The sequence below is a fragment of the Bos indicus genome, chromosome 24, assembly GCF_029378745.1.
Source record: "Bos indicus isolate NIAB-ARS_2022 breed Sahiwal x Tharparkar chromosome 24, NIAB-ARS_B.indTharparkar_mat_pri_1.0, whole genome shotgun sequence".
NCBI lineage: Eukaryota > Metazoa > Chordata > Mammalia > Artiodactyla > Bovidae > Bos > Bos indicus.
In genome coordinates this window covers 57,923,040-57,936,069 of record NC_091783.1, presented here as the reverse complement: position 1 = coordinate 57,936,069, position 13,030 = coordinate 57,923,040, and the positions used below count along the sequence as shown (strand labels likewise).

At 46.9% G+C, this 13,030-nt stretch overlaps 1 protein-coding gene across 7 annotated transcripts in view; it reads left to right on the top strand.

The window, feature by feature from the left end:
• The first annotated feature begins 49 nt into the window (after positions 1–49).
• The window catches only part of LOC109577743 (uncharacterized), a 46,267-nt gene continuing 33,286 nt past the window's right edge, over positions 50–13,030 (top strand). For 2 of the 7 annotated variants that reach the window (XR_011563697.1, XR_011563692.1), the window contains exons 1-2: positions 54–377; positions 1,261–2,826. Coding sequence is in view for 2 of the 7 variants with exons in the window: in XM_070778589.1 (XP_070634690.1) it covers positions 299–377 (79 nt within the window). In the remaining 5 variants the exon portion in view is untranslated. Of the gene's footprint in view, positions 378–1,260; positions 2,827–13,030 lie in introns of all 7 variants that reach the window. The other 5 variants (XR_011563686.1, XM_070778584.1, XR_011563693.1 and 2 more) reach the window with 4 other exon arrangements.

Genomic DNA, 13,030 nt, shown 5'->3' with positions numbered 1-13,030 from the left:
CTTATTTGTTCTCGCCAACAATTATTAAGCGCCTCCTTATCTGCTCAGCTCTGGTATCGCAACAGTGAGCAAGACAAACGGAGTTCACATTCTGTATTTTTTTTTAAAGATAGATAAAAAGAGACATGCAAAACTAATAACATCAGCAGGGCTGCCTCCCCTCCCCCACCCCTAGCGCAGGGGGTCTGCAGCTGCTACTTGTTAATGTTTCTGATCGTTTCTTTCCCTCCTCAGCCCACTTTGTTGTTTTGCCTTCCTACCCTGTGAGAGCAAGCTGTTTGTCACTCTCTAGTGATAAATGCCGTCTGAAGTGAGGTCTGGTTCTCCTGGTCAAAGCCCACGAACCTCTGAGGAGAGGAGGCAGCCTTCACTAGCCGGTATGTTGCCATTTCCTTACACCTATGTATGGTTATCGTGTTACATCTCAGGTAAAAGTCGGAGGGCAAGCAAAAGTGTGCTCTGGCTTTTCTTCTTTCCTGAGAACTGATCTCAGGAAATGAGCCCTGAGGTTGCCTCTCTTTTCGGGTCCCTTCCCTCCAACCACTTGAGGTCAAACTGAGCGCTCGTTCCTAGGAGAGACCAGGGGCTCCAGGAGGGCTGGGGCCCCGTGGGGCTGGCACATTCACATGGCAGAAGCGCCAGGTTCACCCTGAAATGGGAAGAGCACCGCAGCGGGCCCAGAGGGGTCGCCCAGGCTCCGGCTTCGTTCTCCGGCTCTGGCCTCACTGTGAGGCCTCACCGTGAGGCCTCACCAGCCTGCCTGTAGAAACTTGCTTTGTACTTTCAAAAGCTGCTCCTGGTTTCAGGAACTATATATATATATGCTGTTTTTTCAGAATTACTGTTGACTTTTCACCTTGTCAGTGAGATGAAATCTCAGTCTCCCTGTATAGATATTCTTTCAAACAGAAGGAAAGGCCCCCCGACTCCCAGGCCTCACCGCAGGGACACCCAGGTCCCTTTCACCAGCTTCTCTCGGTCTCTGAAAGTTGGTGTGTTTTTGCCGACAGTTTTCCTTTTGTTTGGAAAACCATGATGAAGACAAACGTTCGCCTTTCAGATGACTTCCTTTAAATTCCCAGCCATGGTACTTGCAAGGAGTTTGAATTTCAGAGAAAGGGTACACTTTGCCCCATTTATAATCCTATTTATAAATTTATAAGTTTATAAATTTATAAACTTCTTCCTGCAAATCACAGAATCTCTGCCTTGGCTGCTTTAAAATGATCTTTTTTTTTTTTTTCCTTTCTTAAATTAAAGGGGATGCATTCTTTTAAGATGAAATGGATTTGAATCCTGCAAGGTTGAAGTTCAGTGTGGCATGTCTGAAATCCCTGATATTTGTACTCAGGCACAGGCTGCAAAACAGAGAAAAACAAAATCAGGTAACTTTCCACGGGTGCTGCTGGAAGCAGGCCCCGCCCCCTGTGGGTGAGTGACTGGTCTTTTCCTGCCTGGACTGCAGGCTTTTTGAAAAGGAAAAGAAAGTAATTAGTTCCAATGAAGAATGCTAAACTCTTGCCATGAAGAAGGCTGAAGTTTGAGAACTGGAAATCCTGGGTCTCATCCGAGATTCTTTACCATTCAAAGTTTTGCCTTTGAAAAACACACCTCATATTTCTGAGTTTCCTCTCCGTGTAGCAAAGCTGAGGATACTAGCTTGTCATTTGCTCTGAAAGCTTAGGCGACCTGGGAGGTGCATTCATCTTTGTTAATGAAGAGAAGCAAAACAAAGATGGACACCGAGAAGCTACCAAGGTCTTGAACTGCATTGACTCACTGTTCGTTTGTTGGGCTGGTAAAGAAAAAGAGGCCCAGGGAGTTGAATTTCCCACGTGAGGGAGAGAATCAAAGCTACTTTCAAACCAATGTCCTAACTCAGGACCCAGGTGGAAAGCCAGAATGTTGACAGTCCTGATTCTATCACTGCGGTCCCACACCAGCCCCTTCTCCCACTGAAGCTCCTGCTCTTATGGGTGGAAGTGGGCTCAGAACACCATTCGGCATGGTGGGGGCAGGGACCTGACTCCTGGGGGGTCAAAGCAGATGGTCATCATTTGAGTGAGCAGTACGTGCTCCCAGAGTGCAGTTACAAACTAGTTGCAGAACTTATTATGCTACTTCTGAGCTAAACATTTCAGCACATGTCCCTGGGAATAGGAGTTTTCTGCTTAACCTGAGTACCATGATCAGAGCTACATTAACAGAATTCCCTAATTGTTGTTTTGTTGCTCAGTCGTGTCTGACACTGCGACCCCATGGACTTATAGCCTGCCAGGCTTCTCAGTCCGTGGGATTTCCCATAGCATCTAATATTTAGCTCATTTTCAAAATTTCCCAATTATCTCCAAAATCTCTTTTAGAGCTCTTTTCTTTCTTTTTAAAAGCTATGATCCAGGCAAGATTGATGCCTTGCATTTGGTGGTTCTTTCCTCACTTTTCTAAATCACAAAATTAATCGAGATGCTGTCTAGCACTCTGCCAAAGTGTTCTGTTTCATCCCAGTTCTTCTGAAGGTTGGCCACTCCTCTGGGACTGCTAATGAGACAAGGTGTAGAATGCAGGCCCTTTAACCTGCCTGGCCTCTCCTCACGGCCTCCCTGCTCTGAAGATAAGCAGATACTCTCAGAGTAAATCTTCCTTCAACATCGAACAAGAATCTTCAATGAGTCCTCACCCATTCATTCATTCAAGAAGTATTTGTAGAAAGCCACACTGTCCATGGCATCATTCTAGACACTGGCTGTGCAGAAGCAAAACCTACTCAACCAACCAAGAAAATCAGGCTGAACTGGCCTCTCCCATGGAGTTTACATCCAAAAGGAGGTGAGCCATAATCAAAATGAAGTCAGAAGCGGGAAGGATGCAGGTTGAAAGAGTGATGGCCAGGGCCCTACCATTTGAACAGAGAACAGACAGAAATTAAGAGGGAGCCGTAAGGAAGAGGATTTCTAGGCAGAGGGACCTACACGCTCAACTGTGTCTCAAAACGGGAAGGAGGGCTGTGCCGCCCGTGCGGGGGCGCTGGGTCGGGGGTGGAAGATGAGGTCGTGCGGCTGATGCTCGTCTGGTGTTTAGAGCTCCAGCGTGGGCTTGGCTAGCCACTATCCATGGTAGGCAGGCAATAAATGCTTCATTTTAACCACGTTTATTACAGTAACAAAGAGACAACTTGGAATTGGAAGAATTATTCAGAAATTAGTTCCATCTCAAGGTCATTTCCTAATTAATTGAATCTAGCAATTTTTCAGATATGAACACAGAAGACTTTCAAGATGGTAAAGTGTGGGGGAAACTGTCTTTCAAAAACAGTGAAATGCAGTTGTCTGAGTACCTTTTCCTCTCTGCCTCTTTATGTTTGCTCATGTTCTTGCATAGTGTCGTTATCGACCCTGAGGTTAAGCTGCCTGGGTTTAGCCTCCAGTCCTCCCACCTTCCAGCTGCGTGATCTTCAGAGAGGCACCGGACTGCTCTGTGCTTCCCTTTTCTCATTGATGCATTTGTCTGAATAACAGTACCTGTTTCATAAGGTCACGGTGAGGATTTAGTGAATTAATATGCATAAAGTGCTTAGAACAGTGCCTGGCACAGGGTAAATAAGTAAGCCCTGTTAAGTGTTGTTGTTATTAAATCCTTAGAACATCTTTGAGCTATTTCCTGATTTTAAAATCGAAAGAAGAATCATCAGAGACATAGCATACAGGTCAAGGCAGGGACTTGAAGCTCAACTTTTTGGAAGGCAACTCTGCTGTTCTCTTCAGCTTCCCTACCTAAGGAAGCTGAGTTTCAATACTCGTGACTTTGTTTTTCCAAGAGCAGCTCAATTCTGGGCACTGGGGACAAACTCTTGTGCGTCACACTGTTTGTGCCCCGGTCCATGACCTCTGTCCAGGTGCTCCGTTGTGTTTTACAACCCACTAACCTGTCACCTTGAGGGTTTCTACACCGGTGAACACGAGACTGTGGAAGGACAGAGCGAGCCCCTGCTGGGGCTCAACGGGGTTCCCTGAGAATGGATCTCAGCAGCCAGGAAGCTCTGGGCCTCCTTTCTTGAAGGGAGTAGTGGTTGTGATTCCTTCCTGCAAGGGAACCCAGTGCCCAGGCCAAATGCTGAGTCACAGACACAGATCCTCAGGCTAGAGGGGCCAATCTAGCTCTTCCCCTTGCCCTTGGTGACTTTCAAGAAATTCTGATGGCACCATCTTCTCCCATCACCAGAGACTTCATATGGAAGAAGCCAAGTCATTTCATGAAATGCCACATGAAGACAAGATTTAGCTGATGCGTTTATTCATTTGTTCATGGTCTATCCTAGGTAGCTCTCTACTTGGACTTGGGTTGGCATCACAAAATCATCTCTCCTCCATCCCACCTTCCCACAAACACCGTGAAGCTCCTAAGTGTAATCCTAAAGTCATCTAGATGTCTAAGGGTTAAAGGAACAGAGTGAATGACTATTGTGATGTGATTGTGATATGTTTAAAAATAAATACGTATTTGGTCTTCATCCCCAAGTCTGGCACAGAGCTCCTACAACTCTTGAAATTTCCTAAGTGGTAAGAGCTCTAAAGATGCCTTTTGTTACATTAATGGAGTGACTTTTGGAACCTAGGTAACCAAAAGAGGAGGGCTGGTTGCCAGAGGCCCCAACCACGTGATTAGAGAGTGGGACTTTTAGGGTCACCCCTGGAACTCTGGAGAGAAGGGTCAGATCAATAGCCAATAGCCAATGATTTAACCAGTCATGCTATGTAATGAAGCTTGCATAAAAATTCCGAAGGGTGGGGTTCAAAGGGCTTCTGGGTTGTGTGCATGTCAGAGGTTTGGGAAGAGTGGCTGGCGGGAGGAAGACACGGATGCTCTGCGCTCTTTTCCCGCCCCTTGCCCTGCAGATTCCTTCTGTCGGACTGTTCCTGAGCTTTATCTTTTTTTTTTTTTTTTAAATAAGAAACAGGTATCTAGTAAGTAAAATGTTTCTCAGAGTTCCATGAACCAATCTAGCAAATTAATGCCACCCTAGGAGCAGGTTCTGCGAACTTCTGATTACTCAGAAGCACAGATGACAACCTGGACTTGCAACTGGGGTGTGAAGTGAGGCGGGGGGTGCATCTTGTGGGGCTGAGCCCTTAACCTGTGGGGTCTGATGCTGTCTCCAAGTAGATAGGGTTAGAATGGAATTGTAGCACACCCAGCTGGTGTCCAGGAATTGCTTGCTGCTGCTGCTGCTAAGTCACTTCAGTCGTGTCCGACTCTGTGCGACCCCACAGATGGCAGCCCACCAGGCCCCACCGTCCCCGGGATTCTCCAGGCAAGAACACTGGAGTGGGTTGCCATTTCCTCCTCCTCACTGCATGAAAGTGAAAAGCGAAAGTCAAGTCACTCAGTCGTGTCTGACTCTTAGCGACCCCATTGACTGCAGCCTACCAGGCTCCTCCATCCATGGGATTTTCCAGGCAAGAGTACTGGAGTGGGTTGCCATCGCCTTCTCCATGAGAATTGCTTGGTGGTGTGAAAACTCCACCCGATGTGATCGGTGGCCCAATCTCAACCGCATACTCTGGACAATCTCAAATGCACCCCAGGTTGGCGGTCTCTGCTATAATTTCCTTGAAGGCCAAGGCCTGTGTGGACTAGTTTACAACACACATCCTCGTGTGGAATCCTTGAAATAGAAACTTGGGAGGAAATTCAGAGCTACTTACAGAATCGTCGTAATGCGCCTTCTCTTTCCATTTCCCTTTAGATCTGTCTTGGGCTGAGCAGTTGGGGTGCAATTCTGGGTGTGTTCCCCTCTTTTGTACCCTCCTCGAGCGTTTCTCTTAGATCCCGCTGTCACGGAGAGCTCTCCATTGTGTGTAGGTCATCACTTCCCCTTCTCTCCTTGCTCCCTGCCCCGTGGCCTTTCCCTGTTGCATAGGGAGGTATTCACAGACATTGACCTCCAACCCTGGGTCTCCCCTGAATTCTCTCCACCAGCACCTCCCAACGAAACTTTCTCTACTCTTGTTTCCTTTTCTACCCCCACTTCCTGGCACACTTAGGTCTCAGTAGAATCAACCCAAGAATTACTCTGAATTAAAACAACGTTCAGGGGCTTCCCTGGTGGTCCAGTGGTTAAGCCTGCATGCTGCCAATGCAGGGGGCACGGGTTCGATCCCTGGTCAGGGAACTAAGGTCCTACGTGCCTCGTAGTATGGCCAAAAAAAAAAAAAAATAGCTTAAAAAATAAATCAAACAAAAACTAAAAAAAATAAATAAAACCACGTTCAATGGAAAGAAGTCTTTAAAATTCAGGTTAGTTCATTTGCTTTCTGTCCTGGCTGCAGCTACTTTATTTCGCTTTTCTTTTCACGTCGGGCAAAGAATGGGGTCGGCACTTGTTTGGTTTCTATTCTAGAGCCACTGACTCCAGAAGCCGCTGAGTCAGATGCCAGACTGGTTCTTTGGTCAGTGGTCTTACGGTCAGAGCTGGAGCCCTGAGGCGTGTCAGGCTGTCCCCTCATGCCTCTCCTGCCGTGGTCCCAGCCTGCTCTCCCTTATCACCTCCTGGGTCCAAGTGTCAGCCTGGGGGATGACTGTGGTTAGGACCCACGTCCGGTGCAGGAGTGCCTCTGCAGAGCCCCCATCCTGGCCTGGCGGTGGAGTCGAGCACAGAGAGACCACTGCCCACTGCTCGTGTCACGTGAGGAGCGAGGCCTCAAGGAGCTCATGATGGGATTGAAGAGACTTGGCTTTAGAATTACTAACTCTATTGCGATTACATGCATGGCCCCATAGTGGACTGTAGAGATAGGACTCTGGTCAGAGCAGGAGTCTCAGACCTGGCCCCAGCCAGCCTTCTGTGGGAGGGGCACTTTAGAAAGCTGGATCTGGGCTTGGGCCAGACCCTGTGAATACAGAGGTCCCAGCCTACCTCAGTGGTCAGGCTCAGAAGGGTGTCTTTAATTCAGCCAGCCACGGGGAACCAGCAGGCCCAAGGTGGTATTTAGGAGACAGCATCTGCTAATTTTGGGCACAGAGGTGTTGGGGGAGGCACACAAGGCTGAGATCCAAGCTGTGGGGCACAGAGGATCATGGGAGGCAGAAAGGATCATGGGAGGCAGAAAGGATCATGGGAGGCACAGGGGGATTGGGGGAGGCACAGAAGGCTGAGATCAAGCCTGCGGGTACAGGACATTGTGGGAGGCTCGGAGGATCGTGGGAGGCACAGAGGATCGTGGGAGGCACAGGGGGATTGGGGGAGGCACAGAAGGCTGAGAGCCAGGCTGTGGGGCACAGGGGATTATGGGGAGCACCAAGGATCATGGGAGGCTCACATAGCTGAGTTCCGGGCTGGAGGCACAAGGGATCCTGGGAGGTACCGAGGGCCGAGCGCCCACTGAGGGTGCAAAGGACGGTGACAGAGTGTGGGCTGGCTCTGCTAGTTGCTTGATGTGTAGGTGGGAAGTGGAGAGAGGAAGCAGCTCCCAGGAGCAGGAGTAAAACAGCAGCAGTGGGATTAGTCAGGAGAGGACAGCTCCGGTCAGGGGTCTTCGTTCAGAGAGATGTACTGCGGGTAGTGCTTAAGAGCAGGGGATTTGCAGGCAGAGAACCTGAAGTTTGAGTCCTCTTCCTGCACTTATTGGGTGGATTTGAACCTAAATTTGCTATTCTGTAAAATTCAGAAAAGTACACCTACCTTCCCAGACTATGGTGAGGATTAAATGCATATGTGCTCAGTCGTGTCTGACTCTCTTGTGACCTCGTGGACTGTAACCTGCTAGGCTCCTCCATCCATGGGATTTTCTAGGCAAGAATCTGGAGTGGGTTGCCATTTCCTCCTCCAGAGGATTTTCCTGACTCAGTGATTGAATCCGCATCTCCTGCATTGGCAGGAGGATTCTTTACCATGGAGTCACCTGGGAAGCCCGAGGATTAAATGAGATGATATTTATAAAATACTTAGGACAGTGGCTGGCACATAGTAAGCACTCAATTAGCATTATTATTACTATTGTTAGGGAGATATGATGGAGAAAATATTGAGAGAAAAGACATTCAACTGGCTGTTGGTAGGGGCATGAGATGGTTTATCCTGGGAGACCACAGGCCTAGTCCTTCGTGGCTCCTGCTCTCTTTGTATCTCAGACCATAGACTCCAGTGGCTATAAATTCCCTTCCATGCTTTGCTGGGGAAGAAGGACCCTTGGGTCAGAGGTTTGGGGCCAGCTCAGAGGGCAAGTCTGGCCGTTGGTCTGAGCCCCAAGGATTTCCCTCTGCCTGAGGCTCCCAAGTGACCAGGGCAAGTTCCAAATAACAGATAAAATGCAAATTAAGGGGTAGCATTATCCCTGTCTGTCTGTACCCTCTCGCCCAAAACCATTCCTTCTCCTATTGCTCAGATAGCTGCTTTGGCCTCCTCAACCTCTCCCCGCCTTTGGCTTTAGCTGCCAAGAGCCCAGCCTGAGTTGGACCAGACGCCAACAGGACAGACCAGGCAGCCAGAGTCCCCAGCTGCTGGCTGGGCTGCCTACCCTAGCTCCGCCTCAGCCCTCCCTGGCCCTGGCTCACAGGCCCAGAAATGGATGAGTTGTCTTACGCTGCTCCTTGGGTTGTCATCGGCAATCCTTCTGTACATTTCTCAGAAACAAAAGACAACATCCCTTCATCTACTTGAGAGTCTCTTTCTTTCTTGGGTTCTGTAAAGCACATGCTGCTCTGCAAGACAATATAGAACTGGGATTATTTCTCCAAGATAAAAAAGAAAATTTGTTTCACTGAAATCTAATTTAGTCCCCTCTACTTCGTTTTCAAGCTTCTGCACAGAAAATAGCTTTGTTTCAATGCTGAATCACAGTGTAATCCTGGAAGACATTTTCAATGGCAAACTCAAAGTATGTTGTGCCTACAATGCAGATAACGCAGTGCGCCGACACCATGCCCAGCCGTCACTGAGCTCTCATCAATGACAGTGACATCGTCTGCCGGCTGCCCGAAAGCACTGATAATAGCAATAAATCCTACAGGCATCCTAATTTCAGAGATGCTGAAGCGTGAGGGGGGAAGGTACACTTTAATAGACAAAAGACAATTGTTTTGCAAAAATACAGTACTTTAGCAGCTTGTATTTCTATTCAATATTCTATCCTCAACACACTTCCATGTCAATATCTGTATCAACACTCTTAAAAATAATTTTGGATACCATTTTCTTTCATTGTGTTCCATTGACTGAACTTATTATTCACCAAAACTGTATTTTGAAGTAAGGTGGTGTTTCCTTTTTTATTCAGAATTGTTGATAATGATGCAAATACCATGTTTAAAGATAAATAATTGCACACATCCTCTGTAATTGCTAAGACTTTGATACTTAATGTTTGATTAACTTTTTAGTTTGATACCAAGAAAAATGAGCAAAAGTATTTCTTGTCTATGAGATTTAAAGTGTTACAAGGTGATCTTTCTATATTTCTATATTAGTTTCCATGTTAGAAAGTCACTGTTGCAACTCAGCTAATACCTCCTCAGACCAAGAATATCACAAATCTTGTTATATGTATCAAGAAACTGTCTCTCCTCTCTTAGACTTGTCAGATTTAGCAACTACAAACATAGAATGTCCAGTTAAATTTTAACTTCAAATATATATATTTTTAGGGTAAGTATGTCCCATGCAATATTTGGGGCTTTCTCATACTAAAAATTATTCATTGTTTATCTGAAGTGTGAATTTCAGATAACTAGGGATGCTATATTTTATCGGAGAAGGCAATGGCACCCCACTCCAGTACTCTTGCCTGGAAAATCCCATGGATGGAGGAGCTTGGTGGGGCGTAGTCCATGGGGTCGCTAAGAGTCGGACAAGACTCAGCGACTTCACTTTCACTTTTCACTTTCATGCATTGGAGAAGGAAATGGTAACCCACTCCAGTGTTCTTGCTTGGAGAATCTCAGGGATGGGGGAGCCTCGTGGGCTGCCGTCTATGGGGTCGCACAGAGTCAGACACGACTGAAGCGACTTAGCAGCAGCAGCAGCAGCTATATTTTATATGGCAGCCCTATCTAAACATATCCCAGGAGCCTTAGGATCCTGTGTTACTTAATCCACTGACCTGGCTCAGTTCTTTTTGGAGGTTGAAGGTCAGTGTCCTTAGAGTTACATCATTCCTTGAGCACAGATCAGATCAGATCAGATCAGTCGCTCAGTCGTGTCCGACTCTTTGCGACCCCATGAATCGCAGCACGCCAGGCCTCCCTGTCCATCACCAACTCCCGGAGTTCACTCAGACTCAAGTCCATCTAGTCAGTGATGCCATCCAGCCATCTCATCCTCTGTCGTCCCCTTCTCCTCTTGCCCCCAATCCCTCCCAGCATCAGAGTCTTTTCCAATGAGTCAACTCTTCGCATGAGGTGGCCAAAGTACTGGAGTTTCAGCTTTAGCATCATTCCTTCCAAAGAAATCCCAGGGCTGATCTCCTTCAGAATGGACTGGTTGGATCTCCTTGCAGTCCAAGGGACTCTCAGGAGTCTTCTCCAACACCACAGTTCAAAAGCATCAGTTCTTCGGTGCTCAGCCTTCTTCACAGTCCAACTCTCACATCCATACATGACCACTGGGAAAACCATAGCCTTGACTAGATGGACCTTTGTTGGCAAAGTAATGTCTCTGCTTTTGAATATGCTATCTAGGTTGGTCATAACTTTCCTTCCAAGGAGTAAGCGTCTTTTAATTTCTTGGCTGCATTCACCATCTGCAGTGATTTTGGAGCCCAGAAAAATAAAGTCTGACACTGTTTCCACTGTTTCCCCATCTATTTCTCATGAAGTGATGGGACCGGATGCCATGATCTTTGTTTTCTGAATGTTGAGCTTTAAGCCAACTTTTTCACTCTCCACTTTCACTTTCATCAAGAGGCTTTTTAGTTCCTCTTCACTTTCTGCCATAAGGGTGGTGTCATCTGCATATCTGAGGTTATTGATATTTCTCCCGGCAATCTTAATTCCAGCTTGTGTTTCTTCCAGTCCAGCGTTTCTCATGATGTACTCTGCATAGAAGTCAAATAAACAGAGTACAGAGGTGATTATTTCAGTAAGTGCTTCAGATGAACCTAGCTCCAGGGCAGGAATGGAGATGCAGACACAGAGCGCAGACGTACAGACAGAGCGGAGGAGGAGGCAGGGGACCTGGGAGATGCGGCTTGACATAAACACACTGGCACGCGTGTACAACAGCGGGAAGCTGCTGTTCAGCATGAGGAGCTCAGCTCTGTGATGACCTAGACGGGTGGGATGAGGGTCGGGCGGGGAGAGGCTCAAGAGACCCGGGGATACACGCATACATACAGCGGATTCACACTGCTGTAGAGCAGGAACCAGCATGACTTACACAGCAATTATATCCCAATTGCTAAAAAGCATTGTATTTAAGCTTGGCAGTTCTGTTCCGTGGAAGCTGACATAACCAGGAAGAGCAGGGAGAACTGGGGAAGGACCAGTAGACTCAGAGTACTAAGAAAGAGACTTGCGTCCCAGCTCAGCCCTTGCCGCTGTGTTAGCTTCATCTCCCAGGACTTCCATTTTTCTACATAAAAGTATTAAGAATAGCATGACTCTCCCTGGGTTGCTGTGTAAAACAGCAGTGGGCTGATTTCCATGAAAAGGTTTACAAACTCCAAAAACATTGCGAGCTAAAACTCAGGGGGTAAAATCCCATGAGGCCAGAGCTTTAGAAATACTGACTTTCCCCCAGGTTGTGCTTCTGTGATCTGTCTACCAGGATCTGTGCAGCTCACCATCATTAACCCCTTCCCCTCCACACACACAAAGCTGCCGTGAGGGCCCTCCGAAAAGTCCCAGCTACTCTCAGGGATAGTTTAGCTGAAGGTGCGGGCACACAGAAGACCAAGGGGGCAGTCCTCTTCCCCAAAAGCTTCAGGAAAAGCATTCAAGTAGATTCTTGTGTTTTAAGGGCAGGACTTTAATTAGGCCAGGTTTTATGGGATGGCTTATTCAATCAGGACTGTATAAAGGACATTTGAAAATAATCAATAACCCAGACAACGGTTTGGAACCAGGAAAAAAAAATCAATTAAATTAACCTCAAGCATATTGGTTATTTTCGCTGAATTTGTGAATTGGGGAAGATCTCAGCTAGGACCGTCAAAAGGAAGGTCAAACTTCAGCGTTTTGTTAAACTGATGTCTCAAGGGGACTGAGGAACAACAGGCATCAGATGAACCTTTAGAACAGACGGCAGCAATCCCATGGACGGAAGAGCCTAGTAGGCTACAGTCCATGGGGTCGAAAAGAGTCAAACGCGACTGAGCAACTTTTTTTTCTTTCTTTCTTTCCCTGGGGGCTCAGACGGTAAAGAATCTGCCTGCAATGCGAGAGACCCAGCTTTGATCCCTCGGTCAGGAAGATCCCTTGGAGAAGGAGATGGCAATCCACTCCAGTATTCTTGCCTAGAGAATCCCATGGACAGAGGAGCCTGGTGGGCTACAGTCCATGGGGTCGCAAAGAGTCGGACACAGCTGAGGGACTACACTTAAAACTGATCAAAATACGTGTAGTTTTGGGCCAGAATAGGCATTCTTAAGCAGCCCACAGAGCCTCAAATCCAGACTTTCTAACATTAGATAATTAATAAAGTCAAAAGAAAAAAAGATCCAGGGAAAAATATTAGCAATCCAGACCACAGCGACATTTCCTCAGTTTAGAAAACATTCATATAAATAAAAACTGAATAATTCAAGGTGAAAATGAAGAAAGGGAAGAATATGAACATGGAATTTACAGAAAAGTAAACACAGGAAAACATGGTTAGCTTCATTCGTCATTATAGAAATGCTGACGAGAGATCAATTCTCAGTGAGTTCATAGGTCAAAATTAAAAAGCTGGTCAATATCCAGTATTGGTCAGGCTGTGGGCAAGATGCCATTCTCAAATGCTGTCGCTGGAAGTGTTACTGGTCTACTTTTTAAAGGATAATTTGACAGTGAATTAAAATTGGAAGTACACCCCTCTTGGTGCAGTAATCCTATTACC